Here is a 25613-nt window from a genome sequence, read left to right on the forward strand (position 1 = left end):
AGTGTGGATGAAGCTATAGACGTCCCTTCCTACAAGTTGTGTGTATGTGAGTGAGATAAATATGTTTAACCAAGAAAATTAAATGTTTTAACCTTGCAGTGCTCTGTTCTTTGCTTTTCAATAACATAATGACATGCTTTAGCTTAAAGATAGTTTTCAGAAGACTGCATACCTAAGAGAACTGCCTCTTTCATCCAGCTACCACTGGGAACTGAGTAAAGCATGAGGCTCGAGAGTTGCTTGCAGTCTCCAGAATGCCTCTTGGCTACCAGTCTTCCTGCATCACTGAGGTCTTTGGTTGGAAGAGGAATGACCATCCACCTTGAGATACTAATGCCACAGTCTAGAATCCTTTTGCTCCTACAAATCAGGTGGTCCAAGAGTCCTTTGCCTATGGTGGCTATATAATTGAAAGATCTGGTGTATTATCTTGGAGTCTCTTCCTAAATCTTGACTATGGGTAATTTGCTTTGTTCCAAGTACTTGTCACTTCACCAACATATGCTCTGACCTAAGAGACAAATGGTGCCTATTTTATAGATAAAAGCATTTAACTAGTAAACACTCTTATTCTGTAGCTACTTTGGGATATGCCTGTATGACTAGCATTCTTTATCCCATAGTAAAGTGCTATAAGAAATGCAGATGGTTGTGGCCTTGAACAATAGTGTGCAACACATTGAGAAATGCACCAGTCAATACTGTTCTTTTCATGATCGGTATCTTTATTAGTAATGCCCTGCTTAGACAGGACATGCAAGAGAAGGGATCATCTTTGAGATGACAACATAATATTTAATGTTGTCAAATGAGGTCTTCTTCACCAAATTCCCTGTATTTTAATGTTTATCAGCATCTGGTGTGCTTGCAAGAGTTGTTGGTACAGGTCAACCCAAGTTAGGGCTGCTTACATGCTTTATGTAAATAGCATGGTGGGTACACAAATTGATCCCTGGCAATTGCCGTTAGTTGTGTCTTCCCTAGAATGATTGAGTTTCTGCTGTCAGTGATACGAAGGGTCAGTGATATCCCATAGAAAGCACTGTGCCCAGAACTGTTCTTTGCATTAATGTGTGATGAGCTAAAGTGAACACCTGTCATGCCACCTGGATTTTATACCATCTCAAAAGCATCTTGTATGTATCTGTGCTATTTAGCTTTGTGGCAAACTGCATGAAACCTATTACTGAAATAGTAGTCTGTGTCCATACTTGACTTTGCTATGCAATAAACTGTATTCATCCAGTGTTCCGTTGTACTATTACTGGATTTTATTCTAATGCAGACTACTGCACAATCTATTTTGTAAGTGTTATGATTAAATGTGGTGACAGAGGGCCTAGACCTTGAAAGTGACTGAATGGTGCTTACAGTTATACACTCTACTATCAAGCAGCAAACTGGTTAAGTTTACTTTGAATCCATTATGGAGGGTTTTAAAGGTGCTTTTTTGATCCGTAAAAATTATCTGTAAGTTCATTAGATTTTACATAAGTAGGAAAAAGTAAGAGGGCTAAAAGGCAAACATAATATAGGAAGGGTTTAATTTCAGTTTTAAAAAAAATGTTTCCTTTCTCTTTCTACAGTTTGGTAATATTTCTTTTGACTTCTTTCCCTATCCTGCATGTGGTTTTTCTGTGTTTTTATAGAATTGTATTCAATAATATTCCTCTGCCAGTGGAACAGATCATGTTGGTGGAATAGACTGCACCTCCCTCATGCTCCTCAAATCTTTTCCAAGGGTTTGGGAATAGGGATGCTATGAACACTATCAGAATCTACCCCTCCAAGTATTCTGAGGCTTCCTCTTGTGTTCTGTGTGTGGTCAGAGTGAGCAGAGCTGAGAGGAAGTCTGTGAACACCAGTGGCCCCCTGGTTGTGCAGCCGGCAGCCTTCTTCCTTGCCAGGTGTAACAGCCCAAACAGTGGCGGCAGGTAGCATGAAAGATGGGTGCTGCCTGCACAGTACATGGAGATCCGTTCCTAGTAAGCACCCTGAAAATGCTAGGTGTGCTTGCCAGGAAGTCAAACTCAGGACTACAGCAAAGTGGACCTGAGTCTGGGGAACTGAACCCAAGGAATCTGATGGATTGCTGCCCCACTTTCAGTGTATTTCTGACACATCCCCAGAGGAAATTTGACACGTACATGGGGTGAGGATAAGAAGTTCATCTGTGCTAATGGGAGCCCATTGCTTCAGTCATCTACTCTTCAGTGTTACCATAACGAGAAGACATTTGTTCAAAATTGTTCGTGCCATTATGGCCCTAAATTGCCTATATTTAGGCAGTCTGGCTTGCTGTCCACAAGGGCTTGTTCTGCAGCCCTCCTGCTGCTCAGAGCCCCCCGATCCCTACCCCAGTCTAGATCCCACCAGTGGCACAGGCATGCTGGCAAGAGCTCTCGTGAGGCTGCCAACCTGACCCACTGCCTTTGAATAGAATGGGACAGGCTGGCAGCCTTGTGAGAGCTTGTGCCAGCAGGCCCTGCCACGTCCTTCTGATGAGCAGCACAAGGTAGCCAGCATGACGGTCTCTCCCCAGCATACCCAGCCCAATCTTGCTGGCAAGCCCAGGAGCTGAGTGCCTTTGGGCTCATCAGCAGGAGTAGGTGGGGCATACAGGGGAGATCACAGGCCCACAAAGCATTATCAAGCCACCGGTTTTCTCCCTTGTTGAATGGTTAATTAAATATATTAATTGTGTGCATTAAGTTAAATAACTATACTGTGAACAGTTTAATTTATGATATGGGAATGCAATTCATTGTGCTGCCCCCGGGTTCCATGTTGAAGTCCTCATGTGGCCCTCATGGTGCAAAAAGTTGGACCACCCTGACCTATATAATCCCCCCACAGTCTCCACATCTCTAGGTGGGGAATGTTTTGCATTACATTTTGAGCCGTCATCATCATCATGGGGGTTTGCTGCATAGATGCTTTCTTCAGAAGGTATGAAATAGTACGTAGTTCCGCATAAGCCCAGCCTGCCAATATAGGATTTTGTGCAGGCTGTTGCTTTGACCTGATCCATATGCCATGTTAAGCCATGGTGGGTTGTTAGCATTGGTGATCCTAGAGTAGTTTATTGTGATGTCTGAACCCCGCCTGGGCACCTCCCCCTCCCTCAACAAATGCTGAGATCCCATGGCTTATATAGTAGGGCTTTTTGGAGTGGATTAGTGTAATGTTGCATATAGATTTTTCTGTGGGTTGTTGAAGCAGCCAGAGAGCCATCCAGCAACAATGGTAACTGCCTACAAAACAAAACAAAAAATATTCTCCTCTCAGTGTTCCTAATGGTACTACCATTGTCTTCTATACCTTCCCAGCCTCTGGATGGATTTTTACTTTTTTGAGTTATGAAAAAGGGACACTAGACAGTGTCCAAAATATGCTTTCAAGAACTTTTGCTTTTCTCCTTTTTTCTGCCCAGGTGTGCCCAGGAAAGTAACTTGGCATGCTATTTCATTAGCAGTGTTTACAGATGATGTTCTATTAAAGCGTGTCACAAAATAGCAGTCAACGTAAAAGTTCTCCTGGAGACAGGGAGAAGAGTGGGGTAGCCAAGCCGAGCCTTGGATTGCTTCAGCTTCCGGGGTGGAAAGGAATGCAGAATTGCGGCTGGAATTGAAGAGATGGCAGGAAAAGAGAAATGGAACCAGGGCTGCGCTGGGTGCGGGGTGGCACCTGCTTTCCGTCCTTATTGTATGTCTTGGCACATGAGAAGATTCCCAAGAATCTGTAGCATCAGGTACATCCAAAAGAGAAGGGACTTTCTTGTGGCAAGAGTTTACTGGGCAGAGACCATTGAAAGCAGTAGTCCAGAGAAACAGAACCTGCAGTTGGTGTTCCAGACCAACTCTGGAATCGCACTGAGTTTCGGGGTTTAGGAGCAGGCTCCCATCCCGGAGCTCCAAAGGCGAATGGGTTAAGAGCATTTGCTTGTAAGGCTACTTCTAAAATAACACCACTTGTGTAATTTAGAAGTGGGTCTCCTGGAAGGACCGAATTCTTTCTATTTGATGAAGGAGTTGGACTTTAGGTGAAATTGTAAAAACTACCCAGAAAGGCAGTGCAGGGCTCTCCATAGTGAATCAGTAGGTGATACAGTGTTGCTTTGATTAGATTAGGCATGCCAGGAAGGCACTGCATAAATTATTTCAGGAAGCCCCATTCTGACATATAGAGCAGACGTGAGCCGCTTGTGGCCTTCTAGATGTTTTGGCCTACAACTCCCATCAACTCAGAAAATAGACTGTGCAGACTTGGGCTCTTTGAAGTTATAGGCCAAAACATTTAGAAGGCCACATATTGCACAACCCTGTAGGGTCCACATAAATAAGGAACTTGGAAAGTAACTTTTTCCCTTTGCTTGTTAAAAAGGTTTCCAAACTAGTTGACCTTTGCAGACAAAATGGAACTATTTGAACCAAGATGCTGGTGACAGGGCACACCTCTTCAGTCGACTGGGTGTTCTGGGAACACTTTTAATCAAGTGTGTTTGTGTTGCTATTAATATCTGGACAAGAGTTGTTCAACTGAAATGGATATTAATGAGCATGTGTATGAAAGGCATCCCAGTATTCCAAAGAGCATGTAGATAACCTTGCTTGCTTTGAAGGGAATCTTGCAGGCCCATTTTGCAGCGCTTTGTCCCCATTCTGAGAGTAGATGAGTGCTTACTGCTGGTATTTTGATGGTGCAGTTGGCTTTTTCAGCAGTGTTTACATCGCCTCTTGATGGTTGGCATTTTGAGAGGAAAACCAAAAGCACTGAGATGTTTTGGGGCTGTTTGAGAGTGTTGCAAAAAGGTTAGGAGAACCAAATTTACAGCAGGCTGGTCAGAATAGATCTTTCTGCCTTATGCTCCTTTATTATCTAACTTATATAATAAGAGGAAGTTATTATATAAGTGATGTTACTCTTGCTGTATTTAAGGTCTGTGTTGGTGCTGCTTCTTTCTTCTGCCACCATGAGCTGTGGGTCAGTGGATGGCCAGTGGGCCAATCCAGGGCCATATCCTGGATACAGCTGCAGTTCATGGTACCACCACCACCACCAAGCTGTTCACCAGGTAGATAAGAGGAATAACGTTTTTGTTTTCACAAACCAATGGGGAAGTCTTATACAGGTCTACTTAGATCCTATCGTATCCAGGTTTCCTCAAGTCAAGGTTGTTTAGGTATAGGACTGCTCTGTATAGATATTTGTAGCCTTTCTTTCAGTGGAAGTGACTTTCATGCTTGCTGTGGACAGTAATGATTAAGCTAGAAAGGGACAAGGAGATGAAATGAATGACAGGGAATAACACAGGAGTTCCATAGCGCTTCCTGTTAGCTCAGAAACAATCGATGGTACTTGGACAATTGCCAGGCCACTGTAGGTATTTCTCCCGGTCCTTTTCAGTTTTATCTTTATTATCTTCAGAAAGTATGCATGAAACTAGGAAGAGAAGCAGCTACTGCTGAGATTTAAAGTGGAGATAGGAGGCTGTTACTCCACCCACCTAGCCTACATTACCTCTTCCACCCTCAAAAATCACCCTGAGGAACAGCTAATGGCTTTTGTGGCCAGCCAGTTGCTATTCCCTACTGTAGGTTATTATTAGTGCTAGCTTGCTTAAGCAATAATCTGCTATAAAACACTGTTAAGTCCTTGTACATGTAGGTTGATTCTTATGAAAGTATAAAAGCTTACAGGTGTTTATGCATGGCCTTATGTGCCATACATTGGCTCTATATAATTAACAGCAGTCGGTGAACATGTTAAACCATATCTGAATTTTTTAAATTACAAACTGCAGCTGTGATGCAAGTACATTGTTGGCATTGCCAGGTTTCTTCAGTTATGAGCATACGCCCCATACTACTGGCAAATAGGACGTGAGACTAACTTTTTTTAACCTGCAGCTGATTGCTTTGCAGTTCTTTTTGCTCCTGTCATCTGGATTGTAATCTGCCCTGCAACTATCACTTACCATTTTGAGAAATGGTGGTTGGTTTCGTTTCTTTTTTTCTTTTTCCTTCTTTTTCCTTCTTTGAGCTCATGGGATGATTTTCCATGAGAATTTAAAGTTATAACGAAGGCCTGATGCCAAAGATTGAGATCTCTCTCTCTCCCCCTCTCCCTCCTTCCCTCCCTCTCTCCCACACACACACCCTCATTTTTAGGCCCACTAAATCAGGGGCTTTACTACTTACCTGTGGTATTTTCACTAAAATGCTAGAGATCTTGCTAGATTATCATAGTTGGAAAATAGAAGGTGTTAATACAGAAATTAAAGCATTGTGATGGTCTGTCCTCAAATAATATTGTGGTTTTGGATCGTGCAAATGAAGTACCAACTATATGCTGGTACGTCATTTGGTCTTTGGTCCATCATTTGATTTCTATTTTAATTTGTTTCCAATTTGCTTTACATTTCTTTTAAAATTGTAATAATTTGTACTTCTTTATGAATTATTGAACTTCGTGGAGCTTTGCCAGCTGTACAAGTTGAGCTGGTGACCTTTTGTATATTCTTGTTTGCATTTCATGGGGGAAAATCAGTATGAAGCTTATACTAGAATTTTGTACATGGTCTAATTTGATATAAGTCTCACTATATTTAGCAGAGCTTACTCCCAGGAAAATGTGTGTAAGATTTCAGACTTAAACTTCTATTTGCAAGATTTGAAAAGTTAGAACACCTTTAAGCTACCCTTTTGATATTTACTTTAAATATTTTAAGCATGTGTGCACTGATTCCCACATATTCAAGAATAATGTGAAACTCATAAGACTTTTAAACCATGTGTTTCCTTTTGTAAAATCAGTAGAACTTTGATTTAAATTTAAAAAATTAAAAGTTGTGACTCAAGAAAGGTTACACTGAAACAGCTTGTCACCATGATGCCAGTGACAGTGCATGATTAAACACAGAAGGTCATTTTTCTCAAATATGTTTTTCATTTGAGGAAAAAAACAAACCCCCCTTGACGTTTGGTTTCTCCATACCTGCCTCAGGTGGTGGGCTGACTTGAATTCTGTTTTCCTTGGTGGGCCCCTTTGTATATTTAAAAATACCCCCCCCAAAAAAAATCCTCTGCAATACTAGGATGAAAGATTGGAGAACAATCTTGAGTGCTTTCTGTTGAAAAAGCACCTAGTCTTCCATCATTCATAGAAGGTAGAGCAAGAGAAAGAATTTAGCAAACTGCCTGGTTTCAGGGAGTGCCTATCAAAGTACATCCCTGATTTGTTGGCTCATGATCAGATTTCTGTGGTTGTTCCCTTTTTATTGTGTTTCTCTCAAGGTGGATAAATCAGGTTGCATCCAGTGTGGGCGTACCTGCACTACCTCACCTTTTTCTATCCTGGATAACTTGGTTCTTTGCCCACTTAAATTCAAGCCACAAACCCTCCTGCTCTTGCTGCTGTTTTCCAGTTGGGAAATCTAGAATGGAAAGCTGGGGAAGACAATGGTGGGGAATCAGGGAATGATCCTTCTCAGAAGGATGTGAGCAAGAGGTAGTTTTGACTGTTCAAATGAGTTGGCTGCCAGTATGGCTATAACACTTGATAGCAATTTGGAAAGCAAATATATCTCTGATTTCTTGCCCATAAAGTGTCGACTCCCATCAAGTTCACCACCCACACGTAGGCTGTGCTAAGCTGATGAGCACATTTATCTTTTTTGTAATGAGCCAGAAGGAAAAGTTTGTACTTGGACAGGTTAGTAGTGCTTAGAGTATTGGATTGGGGAGACCTGGGTTCTCGTCTCCGCTTGCCCATGAGGCTAATTGAAAGACTTTGGTCCAGTCACTGACTCTAAGCCTTCCCTACTCTACAGGGTTGCTGGGAGGATAAAATGGAGATGAGGGAGGCTCTGGAGGATGTCATGGGTTTCCTACAAGAGGAAGGAGGAGGATATAAATATAATGGTAACAACAACAACAACTTCAACAGCAGTAAGGCAGGCTATTTGAAAGTGACCACAGACCCTGCTGAAAAAGCATCATTATGGCTTCTGTAAAGGTGAATCCCATCTCACTGTTAGTTTTCTTTGAGGGAGACTATAAGTATGTTGATGGGATAGTTGTGGAATAGTTAATTTATTTTATTTAGGATTTTAAGTAATGTTGTAAGCCGACCAGAGATGACTGTGATGGACAGTCTACAAATTAATTAATTAAACAAACAAACAAACAAGGTCCAGCAGACATTGTTTACTTGGATTTCTAAAAGACGTTTGATAAAGGCCCTCACCAAGTGCTCCTGAGCAAACTTAGTAGTCATGGAATAGGGTGTGTGTGTGTGTGTTAAGGGGGCGGGGGAGAGGGGAGTATCAGTAACTGCTTAAAGAATAGGAAGCAGCCAGTGGGCATAAATGGGAATTTCTCCCAGTGGAAGGATGTAAAAAGTGGGACCCACCATTAAGACTGACATGTTTCAACTTATTCCTAGATGATATGGAATAAGAGTTGAGCAGTAAAGTGGTTAGGTTTGCTGATGACACCACACTATTTAGAGTAATTAAAACCAGAAAGGATTGTGAGAAGCTCTAAAGGAATCTTTTCAAGCTAGGAGAATGGGCATCAAAATGGCAAACACAGTTCAGTGTGAGCAAGTCTAAAGCAAAGCATGTTGGGGCAAAAATTCCCAACTTTCAAGTATAGGCTGATGGGATCTGAACTAGCAGTTATTGATCAAGAAAGGAATCTTCGGGTTGTGGTGGACAGCTTAGTGTAATTGTCTACCCAGCGTGCAGCTGCTGTGAAAAGGGCAAACACCATGTTAGGGATATGTAGCAAAATAATGAAAATAAAACTGTTATAGATGTATTTGCTTTATACAAATCTCTGGCACAACTGCACTTAGAATATTGTGTACAGTTCTGGTCGTTGCACCTGAGAAAGGCATTTATTGGATTGGAAAAACTACAGAGAAATACATCTAAAATGATGGAGGGGTTGAAGCAGCTCCCCTATGAAGAATGGTTACAACTGCTGCAATTGTTTTGCTTAGAAAAATGCAAGTAAGAGGAGACATGACAGGTATACAAAATTACACAAATCATGTGGTGGAGATAGAGAGAAAGTGGAGACAGAGATTTTTCAGCTTCTCCCATAATACTAGACCTGGAGTCATCCCATGCAGCCGATTGGTGGAAGGTTCAGGACAGATAAAAAGAAATAATTCTTGTCAGAGTGCATAGTTAAATTATGGAATTTGCTGCAACAGGAAGGTAGTGATGGCCACCAATTTGGATGGCTTTAAAAATGGTATGAACAAATTCTGGAAGGCTCCAAGTCTTGTTTGCTGTGTGCTACCTTCATTATCAGGGCAGTATGCCTGCATACCCCAGTTGCTGGGGAACTTTGGTAGGAGGACCTCTTGCATCCGTCCTTCTTGAGGGATCTTGGGGGCAGCTGGTTTGCCAACATAAGGAATGGATGGACTGTTGGTCTGATCTAGCATAGCTTTTCTTATGATCTTAGCCAGTTAGTTTTAGCGGTTGGAGTTAAGTGCATCTCTTGTCCTGTGCACAAAAGGAATATAGTGCTTGGTGTATTTACTTTTCACTGAATATCTTGAAATGCTGAAGTGAGGGCAGGACATCCTCCGAACCATGCTTGCAATTTTTGGGACTAATTTCAGCCTGAGATGAATGATGGAATGTAAAGGTGGAATATTGCATGAAGAGATACTTGCAGAAGTCTCAGGATTGGCCTGGTTCACACTTAATGGCTAGTTGTAGGTTGATTAACTCACAGTTGTGACTACACAATCATTGCTTCATCCTTGTGAAACAACACAAACAGAATGTTCCTGCTTCTTGTGATGTGCAAACCAAACACTGTTGTTTTAAGGCTAAACAACCTAAAGTTTTAATTTAACAATAAAGCATGGGTTAAAACTCATGGGTTCCTAAATCACAACAAGAGCTCAGAAGCAGGGCATTCCTTGGTTGTTTTGGCAAGTGGAAGTGGGGTAAAAACCATTTCCTGTGCATTCATAAGCAGCCCTTGGTTTGTTGACTATGATTGTTTGATTGCATGATTCAAGTCAAATAGTGTCTTCCTGCACCTTGAAAACCCACAGCTAAACTGCTTTCAGCTGGCTTGAACTGCTGCACTTTACATTTTATATATGGATTAATCTTTTGTTGGTCTTCATAGCAAGATGTTAAGAAGAGCACTGCTTATTCTCTCTCTGTTCTATTATCCTGGGAAAGCTGTTAGTGCAAGTCTAAATTAATTTTGAAGCTGTACTTGAGCACTTTGCTCTAGGTGGTTGATTATATGGTTAATTGTTCTTGGTTTAATAAAAGTAACAAGTAATTTAAAAGATAAGACTTTTCTGATGAATTTTTTGGCCACCAGAATGTCTTATTCAGCAAAGAGATCTTAGGATTTTCTGTGGGGTGTGTGTTTCTTTGACTAGGTGGCTATGATCAGATCATTGAGAAATATTAGTTTCTCTCTAAGCGAGACATTCCAGCTAGAACTACCATGAATCCGCATAGCATGATGCCAGCTATAATGTTCACAAACCAATTGAACCTTCCAGTGGACAAATCGATCCTGAAAATAAGCTGCTCTGGGACTATGCAGTAAGATGAGACATCAAGCAACTTGCTCAGTGGAGAATGTGGCCTGCCAGATATTTGCCAACATCCATCTCCATAACTTCTTGTTGAATTGTTTCAGCAGCTCTGGGGAGTCATGACCAAGCACAGAGACCTTCTCCAAGTATAGGAGTACTTAAATAAAGACTGTGTTCCTGCAGTGGAGGTGAAATTGGTAGTGAATGGGGAGAAGGCCTTCTCCAACATGGCTCCCCTGGGTGGTTTGCCTGGTGCCTGCACTGATGTCTTTCCAGCATCAGGCAAAGGTTTCTCTTTCCCTGTGCTTTTACTATTCAAGAACTTCTATTATCCAATTTTATTGCAACTTTTATTATTTGTTTTATGGTGTCTTTTAAATGGTACTTGGATGGTTTTATATTTTTACAGTAAACTGCCCAGGCAATCCTTTTTATTTTTAGCATGGTGTTTAGAAATTTAAACTGTGTGTACACAGTATTTATTTACTGCCCTTCTGCCAGACATCGTTTGCCTTCTGTGTCATAGGATAGTCTGGAGCAAGAGTCCCTTGTGATATTAAAGTGAGAAAAGGGTGTATAAAGAGAAATAAGTGTAACTAGATTTGGAGTGCTTTTCCTGAATGTATGTTTTGCTTACCGATCATCATCCAGTCTAATTAAACTAGGCATAGGAACAGCCAGTCCACGTGATGGATATAGTCCATGAGAGTTTCTTATCAGCCTGCAAGCTTTTCCCCCAATACCTTCATTCCAGGCAGAAAAAAACCTGCAAGTGCTTCTCCTCAGGCAAGGAGAACCTGATCAGCGATGGGATTCCCCCCTATTTTTATGGTGTGCAGCAGAGATTTTTACTGTTTAGTTATCTCAGCACTCTGCAGAGAAAACCTGTCTGAATAGCAGTTGATCAGAAGACAAGGTTTTTTCAGCACCGAGGAAGGACTTTCATCCCTATCACAGTATGTTGGATGGGATAAAGTGAGAAGGGAGCTGAGAAATCTGCCTTCAGTGGATCTGCATTACCAGGAAGCATATGTGTGTTTCTATGGATGGATGCATGCATACATGGATGCATGGATGCTGTGTGTCAGAATGACACGAGGAGAGAGAGAATGGAGTCTTTGGAGTCTGGCTATGAGATCCTGGAAGGTTTTTCCATGTGGCAATTTAGCTGAAAGGGCAAAAAGGGTTCCTTACCACTGGATTCAGCACTACTGCCTCTTCATCCTGGGTCTCAGTGCTTCACTGAAACTACCAGACAAAATATCAACACTAAATATAATAGATGACCTATGTTATAATCATAATTTCTGTTTTGGTTTCTATAATTCTTGGTTTATTTAAGCATTTATATTTTGCTCTCCCCTCCCTTGCTATTTGTCTATATTTGATTTAAATTGATAAGAAAGAAAATATAACACTTTCTTAATGTGCAACTTAATTTTCACAGCCTGTTGGTCCTGCGGTCTTCACTTGCAAAAGAGCCTTTTTACAATGCTTCTCTTAAACAGTTGTGTACTGTTGCTGTGAAAGAGCTGTTGATATATCACTCAAACCGAGGTTGCATTCCAGTCATGAATGAAGTGGCTCCTGTGTGAGAAGTAGACATAAGCTACTATGGGATTTAAAACCACTGTTTTGCGTAGCATATAAAACATCTGTGTGAAGCTCAGGTCATAATATGGTGGTTTCAGCCATATTTTTTGTGTGAAGCTATGCGGAAAAAAAGTGCAGCTTTTCTTCATATTCTCTTCTCTTATGGCTGCCATGAGATCTGTATATGTTCCTATTAAAACAAAAACAAAAAAGCAAAGATCTCTGATTAGCCCTATGAAATCCCCATTTTAAAAGAAAGCCTGACAGCTGCAGACTTAATGCTTCTGTAAATGAGAAGCTCACGATTTGACAGCTGCAAAACTTTATGCTTCTGTAAATGGGAAGCTCACACTTTTCCATCTTCCTGAGTACCTGGAAAAGGTGAGGCACACTGGGAACATTCAGATTCAACCCCCAAAACAAAAATACTTTATTGGGAAGAGGGTGATACGCAGACTACTTTCCTTCATCAGCACAGATCCCTTGAAATTTTTCTTTCACTTGACAGCTTGCGATTTGGCAGCTGACATGGGATAACAAGGCAAAATCAACCCATTTGTAGTCTTGATTTATCAGTGTTCCTGGATGGTATCTCCTGCACTTTGACAGAAGAGACTTCCCAGGGTATTGTTGTAGCAAAGCTTTTCATTTTGTTCGTTCAGAAGAGAGCACTTGCACAGACTTTTGCAATATTCTCTTTCTTTTTGGATGAAGATGTGTGTGAAAAGTTCTACTTAAAAGAAAGCAAACCAGTGACAGCCACTCCAGGATGTCACTTAGGCAGTTTCGAGGGGCTGTAAGTGGCTGATACTGTAGAGGTAATGAAATGAAGAAAAAAATATGAAAAATGGGGGAAGCCATGACAAGTGCATAAGGGCTCACAGTCAGCAAAGGGAGACAAGACAAGATGCATCCTGCTATGCAGCTCCATGGAATACCTGGCAGAGAACCGAGAAATAGGAGGTGGGAAACAGTTCATGGTGTGTATGATGATCTCTCCAATGCACTGTGGGTTGTTTGATGTGTAGCTTAGCTCACACTGTGTAGCTTATTCTCAGGATGGGTGTAGCTTGTTCACAGGGTAGTTTGTCATGGAGTGTACACTGTCCTGACAGGTCAAGTTTGGTCATGCTGCTGGGGTGGCTAATTACAAAAAATGGCATAACGTGGTAGAAATGTAAAGCTACCAGCTCAGTATGCAGTGTGTCTCTTTGAACCGTGGAGCTTCATAATAGGAGCCCTTATAAGTTGTTAAAAATTTCTGAAGTTTTCAGCTCACCTTTTGCCACAGTATAGTCATCCTAAACATCCTAAAGTAACAGTCTGGTAGCAAAGAAGATGTTGGCAATCTCCCTTCTTCATGCTAATGCATTTGTAAATGTTCTGTAAATGTTTCTGCTAACTAAAATTATAAGAGCAGGAGCATAAAAATGAAGACTAAGCTGCTGCTGGCTGTGTATTCCTCTGTCTTAATAATGAGGAAAAGGGAAGAGCTATATTGTGATATATCAAGAGCTGAGATTAATGTATTATTCTTTTTTTAAAAAATGATGGTAGATAGTAATAAACATTGAAATGAAATTGTGTTTGATCCTGACAAAGCTCATGCTCTTTTCTTAGATTGAATTGAAGGGCGACGAATGAGTTTTTGTTTGCTTTTAAGAAGCACATCAGTCCTACAAGTAAATATATGTGTAACGCCCTGTGTCATCCATCGGCCTCTTCCCTTTGTTCTTTCCTTAGTAAAGAGACCTTTGATATAAGCAATAGTTCCCCATAAGGTACTCTGCTAAGTTCTGCTTGCTGTAAGAGGAAACAAACAAATGGCGCTGCATGCCTGTCGTGTACGCACTTGTCTGCATTTGTTCATGGACCAGAATTGAAATCTGCTTAAAACGATTACCTTGAGGACTTTTTAAAAATATGTTTTGAAGAAAAATATGACTCTGGTAGAGCTGGGGCATGTTCCTGCTATTCTTGTCAGCTGCCCCAAAAGCCTCAGCTGCCTAAGGGGTTTTATTTTATCAGGTCTAAATGTATTCATTTATATACTTTTGTGTTTTTGGTTTTTCTAAAAAAAAACAAAAACACCAGGCTGTGCTATGATTCCTTGAATACTGGGTGGTCATTTTTTAAATCTACTACTAGGAGTAGCTCTAGAGTAGTTTTACTTGACTGCCTAGAATTCATGCATGTACATGTATTATGGCTTCCGGTCCAAGAAAGACTGGCATGTTTTAGCTCTGTGAAGGGATCGAGGGCTCATGTAGACAACCGTTTTGAGAGTTTTGGCAGTCAGCTTGTATGTTTGGGTGGGAGGGAGTCTTGCACCCATCCTGCTTGAGGGCAGCTGGTTTGCCACCATGTATACGGAGTAATGGACTAGATGGACCTTTGTTCTGATTTAACATGGCTCAGGGTCTTAAGTTTAAGACGTCAAGAAACCATATACCTGCATTTCTTTCACATTTGCACCTTATGTGTGGCAACCCTTCCTAACCTTTCGGCAGGATGATGCCAACAAGGGATAAGGGATAAGCTAGGTCACTTCCAGCTGTTTGAGCTCTATCTTTGATAATATCAGGTTTTCACATTTGGTTTCTTTATTCTGTTTTAAGCAGTCTTATACAAAGCATGCCAAGGAATGATGGGAAACCAGCTGGGCTTTTTTGTTTATTCTAGGCTTGAATGGTGCCAGGGTTCTTGTGCCCTTCACAAGAAATAATAAATGGAGGTGGTAGGATATTGTTGTGTGGTGTGTTCTTCCTGTTCAGGGTTCCAGCCAGGCAGACTGTTTCCCAGGGTACTCCATTTTATATTATTTTCCCTGCCACCTGCCCTGCCATATTTGCCTACTGGGTGGGCTCAGTCTTTCTGGGAATACTTCTGGGGTTTCCCTTTACAGATTTTGCTAAAGGGGTGTGTGTGCGCGCGCGCGTGCGTTTTGCAATCCTTGGAGATTCCTCTAAACCTGCTGGTCATTTTCTCCTGTATACAATGCACTGTCTTCACATAAAATATTTTTCATATTGAAGTATTGAATACGCAACTTTATTGCTAAATTGTTTATTATTATTTATAATTTTATATTATTTATAATATTTATATCCTGCCTTTTTTCCTTTCAAAGGACTCAAGGCAGCTTACATAATTCTCCACCACCTGTCAGTCTTATCCCCACAACAACAACCCTGTGAGGTAGGTTGGGGTGAGAGTCTGTGACTGGCCCAAAGTCACCCAGTTGTCTCCATGGCTGAGCAGGGACTAGAACCCAGATCTCCTGAGTCCCAGTTCCACTCTCTTAGTCACTATACCACACTGGCTTATCACAGCAGAAACTCAAATTTATCTTCTAGATGCAATAGTTGGCTTACTTAATCCAACATTTACTGATCACGCAACTTTTCCTCCCCTTCTCTGCATTTTAGGGACATCAGCATGAACAATATAACAAGATTACCAGAGGATGCATTCAAGAATTTCCCTTACCTTGAGGAACTGTGAGTATTAAAATCTAAGCTGCTTTTGTGGGATGAACAGTGAGTGGAGTGTGGTTGAAAAATGCACATAAAAGTAAATAATGGTGTGAAAATCAACTGAACAAAGAAAGCATTATACTTAATGGTAAACACACAGACACACACCCTTATATGTGCTTCAAAGACAGTTTGCCACTTACATGGGACCTTTTTATAGTAATTATTTTAATTGTGATTACAGTGATGACATAGTCTAATTACAGTGTTATCCAAAGATAACACAGGGACTGTGCATTTACTCCTGTTTTAAATGGAGCTGTGCTAGACTGATTGCATAGCTTCTATAAAATGCGTTATGGTTACTGTGCTTCCCATCAGCCCTTTTTGGAGCAGATACAAGAAAGGGGGCAGGTCAGGATGTGTTGAGAGAGAAAATAAGGCATTGTGGAAAAGCATTCTTTTGCTCTTTCTCATATGTCATATCAGCTTGAAGCTTTCCTTGGAGATCAGATGTGCTCATTAAATGTGTCCTATTTCCTTAAATGTTCCATGCTGAAGGGTGTTCCTCCCACACTGTGTGCTCATACTTGTCTGCAAGCAAACTCAACTGAAAAGGGGGTTGAGAAGTATGGCCTGAGCATGGGTAGAATAGGCCATGCAGGAAGAGTAATAAATGTTGGGTGATTGTGTATTGCCTTAATTCTAGGAGATGCAGCTCCTCTAGGCCTTTGATGTGTGAAAAGAGGCACTGAATCAGGACACACACGTATTAGCTCTCTCTGTGTCTCACATTTTTATTTCCCCTAAGCCACTTCCATTTTTTTTCCAAAATAAAGATTTCATCCCAGTACTACTTATCCTTAGGGATGCACACAAATATGGTTACAGACATGTTCTGTTTGCATTCCTGCTCATGTCCAGGACTGCAATCTCAGAAAATGTTTGCTGTTTTTCAGGCTTGCCTTTGAAAGTATGCTCTCATGCAAGTGCATACTTTTGAAAATACTTATTCCCCACCCACCCCATATTTTCACATTTGCACATGCACATTTTCCCAAGTGGAAAAAAAGATGCTTGTGTTGCAGAATGTGAACAAGGAAAACCAAGCTTCAAGGAGGAATTTGGAGAACCTCACTCAGTTTGAACATTATATATTAGCCCATCCCTAATTTATTCTTGGTGTCTTAAGTGCCAGTCTAGTTAAAATGACTCCCTTCAAAGATGCAAATAGTTATTAGGGTAGCTGACCCTTGGAACAAAAATATTGGTACTTCAATATACCTTGGGGTGCAAGCTTTCACACAGTAATAGAGATAGCAGATGGAACCCATTTGGGAACAATTTATGATGTAGAACATGGAACACAAGACAGGTCTCATACACAAGAAAAACAAAAGAGGTGGGTGGGAGGGTATGAAAGGCCCTGCCTCTATCTTTTTTGGCAAATGGTTGAAAAGCAGGTGGGTGGGGGGGTTGGATAGCATCCAACTCTGGCTAGTATCTGGTGATGACAAAAGTACTAATGCTAATTATGTTGTGCTGGCAGAGACCAACACTAATGCAATACTGTTGTCAGTCAAAGGGAAATCGTTGGATTTTCCCCTTGCACTAAGAAAGACTAATTATATTGCATGATGCTAGTGTAATGTCATTAATCTTAGGGCTTCATCACAACTGGATATTGTTGTTCTCTTATCTCTCAACCTCCTGTTGCAGAGTTCAGGAAAGTGGCTAAGCTGTTAGTCTCAAACAAAGGTGCGACATACTCAGAGCTCCCAAGGGACCTGTGGCAGGCATGCAATTTATTTATTTATTATTTATTGAAAACATTTGTATGCCACCTCTTGTGCCGAGGCACCTCTAGGAGTAAGTGAATGTGATCAGACCATTAATTTCTGTACAAACTCTCCAGCTCTCTCATGCACAGGGTTATAATTTTGTGTGGTGCATTGGCCTGAAAAGGTGTATGTTTGTGGGTGGTGAGGAAGTACCAGCTCTTTCCTGGTTTAGGAAAGTTTTTCATCCTGGTCACCCAGAAATTATTCATTGCATATGGTTACTGAAATTATTGTTTACAGTGCCAGGTTAGTACTGATCCATTTATTTCCAGAAAAGAAAAAAAATAAATTGGACATAAAAGTAAGTGACCCAAGTCCTTTTAAGATGATTGCACAGAAGCATCTTTAAATATGACAGATGTGTGCATGGCTAGAGAAGACTGTTGTAAATAGAACTACATGTTGGTTCAGAATAATAGAGAAGACATTGTAATACAATGTTTACAAGGACACTTAATGCTCCTGATTAATTGTCAGAAGCCTAAAAAAACAAGACAAAACATCCCAGAAGGAAATGTATTGGATATAGTGCATGTAAAAAGGCTGAGCTTCTTGCTCCCTGATGCAAATGTTGCTTTGAACTCCCTAAGCAGATTGGCTGATTGGGTTGGGAGTTGAAGGCACTGCTTTGCAGTGGCTCTACTCCTACCTGATGGGCCAATTCCAAAAGATGTTGCTGGAGGATAGTTAGCTGAGCCCCATGGCTTTTACACCAGGGTTCCATTCTACCCCCCCCCCCCCATGCTGTTCAACATCTACATGAAACCTCTGGGAGAGGTTATCTGCAGGTTCGTGTTGAAGTGTCATCAGTACGCTGATGAGTACAGTCAGCTGTTCCTCTTGTTTACATCTGATCCAGGTGAGACAACTGAGACTCTGAAGCAATGCCTGTGGATGGACTGGATGAGGGCTAATAGATTGCTGCTTAATCCTGACAAGACAGAGGTGCTGTTGATCAGGGGAACCCTGATCCAGGGGCATGTGATTCACCCTGTCCTGGGCCGGGTTGCACTCCCCCTGAAGTACAGAGTGTGGAGCCTGGGGGTGCTCCAGGACCCAGAATTGTTCTTGGAATGTCAGATGGCATCTGTGGCCAGGAGAACCTTCCATTAACTTTGGTTGATTTTCCAACTGTGCCCCTATCTGGAGAGGCAGAACCTAGCAGTGGTAACCCATCCACTGGTAACCTCATGTTTAGACTACTGCGATGTACTCTATGTGAGGCTGCCCTTGAAAACAGTCTGGAAAATGCAGTTGGCACAGAATAGGGCAGTCTGTCTACTGATGGGGATTAGTAGAAATGAACATAGCAGCCTGGTGCTATATCACCTGCACTGGTTACCAATTGAAGTCCAGGCACACTTTAAGGTGCTTACACTGACATAAAAAGACCTAAATGGCTTAGGGTCTGGATGAAGAAGTATTTCTTCCATATACACCCATCCAGACCCTTAGGTCATCTTTGGAGGTCCTTTTCCCTGAAGAAAGTAAAGAGGGTGGCTACAAGGGGAAGGGCCTTCTCAGCTGTGGCACACTGAATCAGCTCCCCAGGGAGATACACTTGGTGCCAACATTTTGTATGTTTCAGTGCCAGGTAAACACTTTATAATTTTACTTTAATTTTCCCACCAACCATTTTAATGGTTGATTATCTGATTTTATATTGGCTTTTAATACCTTGCAACATATGGAATAGTTATTTATTGGATTCTATTGATCTGTTTGTTGTTTGCTATATAGGATGCTGAATTTTATTGTTATAGGGAAGTGGTATGGTAGTTGTCTGTTTTTCATCTGTTTTAAATGGCTATCTGGTAAATTTTTCTTCTGTACACCATTTTGAGAGTGTTGAGCTAATTAAATGGTATAGAAATGCCTGAAATAAATACATAAATACTAAGTTGACTTACAGGGTCAGCTCTTCCACCTGCACTGTTCTGTGTAGCCAGATCTGCTACATAGATGGAAGGGAATCCAAACTAACCAAGTGTAAAAGCATGGGACCCTGGGTATACTGTCACAATATAGATAGCTGCGTAGAGTCAGGAGTCTCCTGTTAGAAACTTTTTGGAAAGATGCATTAGACCCGGTTGGGATGTAGTGGCAATTCATGAGTTACTAAAATGAGGTGGCTAGATGGAGTCACTGAAGGAGTTGGTGTGAGCTTATGTGGGCTCCGGGGGATGGTGGAGGACAGGAAGGCCTGGAGGAATGTTGTCCATGGGGTCGCGATGGGTCGGATACAACTTTGTGACTAACAACAACAACAACAAAACCTATGAATTGTTAGAACTATGCATGAACAGAAGGGCTGCTCCTGGTTTGCATCCATTTGCATCAGTCATTGCATTAAACAACTCTTATTTCTGAGAATTGCTTAGCTCAGTTGCTTAGGTTGTTGCCTATTCCTGGGTTGTTGAAAACTTTGGGTTTCTGAGCAGCAAGTAACCCAGGGTTTTAACTCGTGCTTTGTTGTTGAGTTGTTATGAGAAACACAATTCAACGTGGAAGCAGCGAGGGCACAGAAGTCAGCATGCTTGCTTGCTTCCATGCTGCCCCACAATCCATGGTTTAAACAGCCCATGGTTATTTCAGCTGGACCAATAAAATTCTTGTCTGACTTCCTGAGTGGTTCTAAGTCTTCTGTAGCAATTTTCCCCTCCTTCTAACGAGTGTTTTCAAGTGTGGGAACAGGGAATAATCTGCAATCCCCAGAACCACAGAAACTAAAGAAACTCACCTTCCTACTTGGTCCAAACTGCCTCATTTATAAAAAGGTTCCACCCAAGGATGATCGCCTCAAGGAAATCAACACAGACAGTTGTTGTATTTCTAATCAGTATTTTGCTGACCTTTGATGTAATATTACAGTTTACAAAGCTTAATTAGTTGACAGACCTGAAACAACCTCTGTTACTTGTAATGAAAATAGATTGCATGTGCTTAGAGGAAGGGTAAGATTCACATGTAGCCTATATAAGGTACATCAGAACTGGAGCAGCCCATGGGTGAAAGTTGCCTGGCCATTTGGGGGTTCTCTGTACACTACAGGTAAGGCATTTGCAGAAATTTCAGGTCTAATTTACAATGATCCATAGTACTGACTGCTGTAAACTTCATAAAAATGATGTCGTAGGAGATTGAACTGTCAAGCAAACTTTTTAAATGTTGCAAACTGTAGCAGAAGACACTAGATTTTAATTTTCTGCTGGTGTTCTTCATAATTAGTTCTTTCCATAAATGCACTCAAGAGAGTGGGTTTTATTCTTATAATTGTTGTACCATCTTTGGGTCACTGTCCTCTGTGCCTACTTCAAAAGTGGAAGCAAACCTGTATCCATTTACTGTTTGAGCAGCCTCTTGCAAAACTGTGTGTGGGAGGCTGCTGACTGGTGATAATAATTGCCAGTATGACCCTTACTTTGTTAGTGTGTCAGTATTTCTTTCACCTTGCAGTTTTCTCTGCTGCTCTCTCATGTACCATAATTTAAGAAATAGTTTGGAAATGCTTAAGTATACTGTCTGCACCTTTTCCGAATGTATGATACCCTCTTAGGGAATGGTGATGATGAGAACTGTAGCCCCTAGTCTTTAAGTATGCCTGAAGTAGCATAGATTTGTAAAATGAGATATTGGACTTGTTTTAAATCCTGTTTAAAAATGCTAACCTTAAAGACTTGCAGACAGTTGTTTGGCTGTGAGATGCCTGTAATCTTCTGTTAACTGCCATAAAAAGGTGTTAAAATTCGTGGGTGTTTTGGCTCTTTTTGAGTCCCATGATAAGCCAGCTGGTTCTAGTGTTTAAAAGAAAAGTTATATATTAGAATACAAGAGTTCACATTTGAGTTCAAAGGCATTTAGATAAATGTGTTTATGTTCTATAATTTATCTTCCTCATCTTTTGTTAGTGAGTCTATTCTAAAAATAAATTAAAAACCATGCTCTGCTAAACTTTGATTGTAGTATGAGTTCTAGTTTATTAGCAAAATGAATGCAATTGTGGAAATAGTTGAGTTTAAAATTCCTACCATGCACATCCATGAAATAAAGCTCCCAGTTATTGAAAATAAAATGGGTGCCCCAACCCCAAAGTAAAAGAGAGATGGGGGAGTGAGAAGAAGAGCTGTATTTTGGGCAGGGTTGAGGGATTTCATACTACTTGGACTCAGATGACAACCCTTCTGAGTCACACAGAGACTTGTTGAATCCCACATATTATAGCTGGCATGATTCACATTCCACCTTATGCTCATGTTTAGAAGTCTCTCTCATCTGGGAGCCGGATATGTAGTAGTGTAATAGTAAATTAAGACTTCCGCATGCTGCATTTGTCAATATTAGATTGTTCTTATCGCCACGGCCTTTTGAAAAGTAGATGTTTATTTGGTAGCGGCTGCTAATTATTGCAAGGGCAATCAGAGCAAGGAGAGTCCCATTTTCATGGTAGGTGCATGCTACCCACATCTCTGCTTTTCAGTTAGTAAAGTCAAATGTTCTATAACTTGTCCTTGGGAACTGTGCAGTATTTATGAATATACAGGGTGTTCTCTTTCTTCCGCTGTAACAGATACTCATCTGGAAGTAATTTACGAATGACTGAAATGGCATTGGTCAGATTTTATAAGGAATGGCAGACCACCAAAGACTTTGCCATCGTATTTAATGAGGTGTGTTCTCTACAGAATGTTAACATGGATATTGAACAGTCCTGAATGTGCTGTAGGAACTGAAAATCCTGCAAATGGTTGGCAGCTATTTTCTCATGTCCCTTACAAAGCATTTATACTTCTCTAGAGACTACTGTAGTTTTCTTGAGAATCAAGAAATACTAAATAGTTGTAGTTACTGTGTGCGTTGGTCCATATTTGTGGGTATAGAAGGGTATAAATTGCCAATATTTTGAGTTCTAGGTAATTTGAAAGTCTACGTACTTACCTGTAGCAGAGGCTAGGTCAGAGAAAGAACTGCCTGAAAAAAAGAGAAGAAAAATGCTTGTGCAAGTATGGCAAATGAAGGGATTGTATTTCCAGAGTGCCATGTTTCACTAAAAATACTGAAATACTGTCTGTATCAGGCTCTAGTATGATTTAGGACTAAGATATTAACTTAGTGGGAAATGAGGGGCAACTTTTAAACACGTGTCTGTGTATGTGCTTGTATACCAACATTCATAACTGAGTGGGAGAACCTGAGTATGAATGGGCTGATTATATGAGATTAATCATTCGCTTTTTTCTGGGAAAGGGCTGCAGCTGACTGATGTTTAACATTTTTTTCTGTGCGCATGTGACTCTGGAGGAAATAAGCCTTTGTTGAACTGGATGGAGTTTGGAGGCTTGGATTCAGGGCCTTACTAATGTGAGTGGTGTTCAACCTGTACTAGAGTGGATTGCACTCCTCTAAATGATCAGCGCCTCAGAAAGCTCTAGATCTCATCACTGGGGGCACAAATAGAGTCAGTGGCTCAGACTTCCTTTTATCAACTTTAGTAGGGAAGACTCCTACAACTGTTAATGGATATAGATGGCCTGACTGCAGTTATTCATGCTGTGGTGACCTCCCACTTGGATTACTCTGATGCATTATACAAGGGATATACTAAAGCCCAGCTAGTTTGGGCTCAGGTTGCTCGATGGATCTCCTCCTTCCATATTTGCTTATCTGGAATGTGGCATGGTCATTAGAGGCCCTTCTCCAAGTGCCACAGCCAGTGAGTCCTAACAAGTAGCTATTAGGGAATCTTACAGATAGCAACCAGAATTTGGACCACTGTTCCCACAGAGGCACCTGGTACCTACTTCCTATTCTTTTTGGCACCTGGTAAAGGTATCATTTTTATTCTTTAAGATTACCAAATGGAGAATCTTCTACAGAAAAATAAATCATTGGAAAATTTTTCACCTCCCCTCACTGCTCAACAGGAATGAATAAATAAGATGATTTATCTGCTGATAGGGTTTGGTAACTTCTTACGTTCTGGTTGTGAGATTTAAAACTCCTTGAGACAGGATTCGAGTAGGTACAAGCAGTTTATTCCATACAAAAAGCGTTTGCAAAGGCTGGCTCAATGCCTCAGTAGTCTGAGAAACAAAGAGCAATCTTTTACTGTTTACAAGAGATTTTATACTTTCCTTTCCCCATGCTCAACACTATCCCCACTTCGCCATTGGCTGGTTACTAAGAAGTCACAATCTTCCCCATCCACCTATATCATAACTACTCCTTAATATGTTCCCCCGTCCCGCTCATACATCCCATGTTCATGCTAATGAGTCTATTACCTATGAGAGGTGTGTCATTTACTGTTCATAAACTTATTACGCGTGCGCAGTACCTTCTAAGAGGTCAACAGGCCGAAGTGGCCTTGAAAATTCTTACTTGGTGCCAAAATGTTTCTTAAATCTTGTGGGGAGGATGAGATAATGAGAACAGGCCTTTCTCCAGATTCGTTATCACCAGTTGTAAAGTAATCCATTGTCTGCTCTCCTCCACTGAAGGTGACAGTTTTACCACTGTCCCCCAATTTTACCGCTTCTGGTATTTTTCACAACTTTTTATATAAGAAACATTATTGCTCTTAGAACAACCATTTACATGTTTTGATTCTCAGGCTCTTTTGCCTTAAGAGGACTTCAATGATCCTGTCCAATCCTGTTTTTCACCCTTAACACTTAGTAACAGTAACATTTCATTTCTCACATGGTGTTAACATCAGTCGACTTTCTTTCTGGCTTTGAGTTGAACTGGGCTCAGGAATAATGTAGTACATATAGCTAATAACTCAGTGGTTTGATTGTCTCTCAAAATAATTTTTTGTATGCTGTATACTCTTTCAGTATACTCTTGGGTAGGTGTTACAAAGAAGTATTTTCAGTGGATATGGATCCAGTATTGAATTCACAAAGTTGAGAAAACTTGCCTCTAGCTCATCCCTCACTAGCTATAAAAAGGAAGGTTGCAACTCAGTAGTTGGTTCTGGAAGATCAGTAGAAGCTACCCAAGTAAGCAGCTCAGAGAATTGTTTGTTATAGGTGGTCCATAAATAACTGCACAAGCTTGTTCTCTTCATTTTTTCCTCCCTTCCATGAGGAGACTGGCCAGTGAGTCTGCTTTTGCATGGAAAATATTAATTATTCCTCTGTGGAAATATGGCTAGTTAACCCACTTAAATGTCAGCTGTAGTAAATGTTTTGCAAACTTCCCTTGAACTTCGGGCAAGATATTTGTACAGCTGCACAGCTCATGGAGGCTTATAATAGCTACGAAGAATGGCTGTTTTATCCATATGTTGGAGTACAGGGTCACCATGTTCTCCGGAAAAGAAAGGGACTCTTGGGGATTTGACGATGTGTCAAGATAGAAGGAAGTAAAGCAGGGAGCTCTTTGTATGAGGCCAAAGACTTGTCACCAGTGTTTGTATGGCACTTCCATTTCCCAGAGTAATCTCAGTGAATGAAGGACCTAAACATTCAGTGCCACAAAGCTGAGAGCACTAATAGGAGTTAAAAATACTTGAAGTAGCACATTATGCATTCAGATGTGTATACATTATTAGTCCAAAGAAATGAACTATTAGAATGAATTGCAGTGTTTACACTTTAACAATATCATGTGGTATAGCTGTCCCCTGGATTGTACTAGTTCAGACTCCCCCCCATTAAAAGAGCTCCGCTTATAGACAGCTTGTGTTGGAGAAGCTCGGTTTCTAAGCCCAAGTAGGACGAATGTATTCAGTCATTGGTAGGGAATGTGACATCTTGGATTTGTACCTGACTGTCTAAGATGACAGAGAAGCTTCTTTGCTTTGGTCCAAGTAGCTGACCAAACATTATTTGATCAGCTGCTTGGACCATAATGTTACTAGTTTATTCTTTAAGTTCAACTTGAAGTTATGCTTGCAAATAAGAGAAGGGAAGAACAATTTTTACACTTCCTCCTTCCCCTCTTTCATATCAATATATATTTGTGTATGTATATATATGTATGTTTATCTATATGGATTACACTGAGAGAGAACAGGAGGCAATTGAAACATCCAATCCTTTTGCAACAGAGTTGCAGTTTTTCTAGTCTGCTAATTTATCATGGAGTGAAGTCCTAGTAGGATTTAGTTCAG

General features: G+C 40.9%; 1 protein-coding gene across 2 annotated transcripts in view; it reads left to right on the forward strand.

The window, feature by feature from the left end:
• LGR4 (leucine rich repeat containing G protein-coupled receptor 4) overlaps positions 1–25613 on the forward strand; it is a 111807-nt gene that overhangs the window by 31454 nt on the left and 54740 nt on the right. For both annotated transcript variants that reach the window (XM_044425786.1, XM_044425787.1), the window contains exon 2: positions 15609–15680. In XM_044425786.1, the coding sequence (XP_044281721.1) occupies positions 15609–15680 (72 nt within the window). The remainder of the gene's footprint in view (positions 1–15608; positions 15681–25613) is intronic.

This window comes from Varanus komodoensis, unplaced genomic scaffold, assembly GCF_004798865.1.
Source record: "Varanus komodoensis strain SLA01 unplaced genomic scaffold, ASM479886v1 scaffold16, whole genome shotgun sequence".
NCBI lineage: Eukaryota > Metazoa > Chordata > Lepidosauria > Squamata > Varanidae > Varanus > Varanus komodoensis.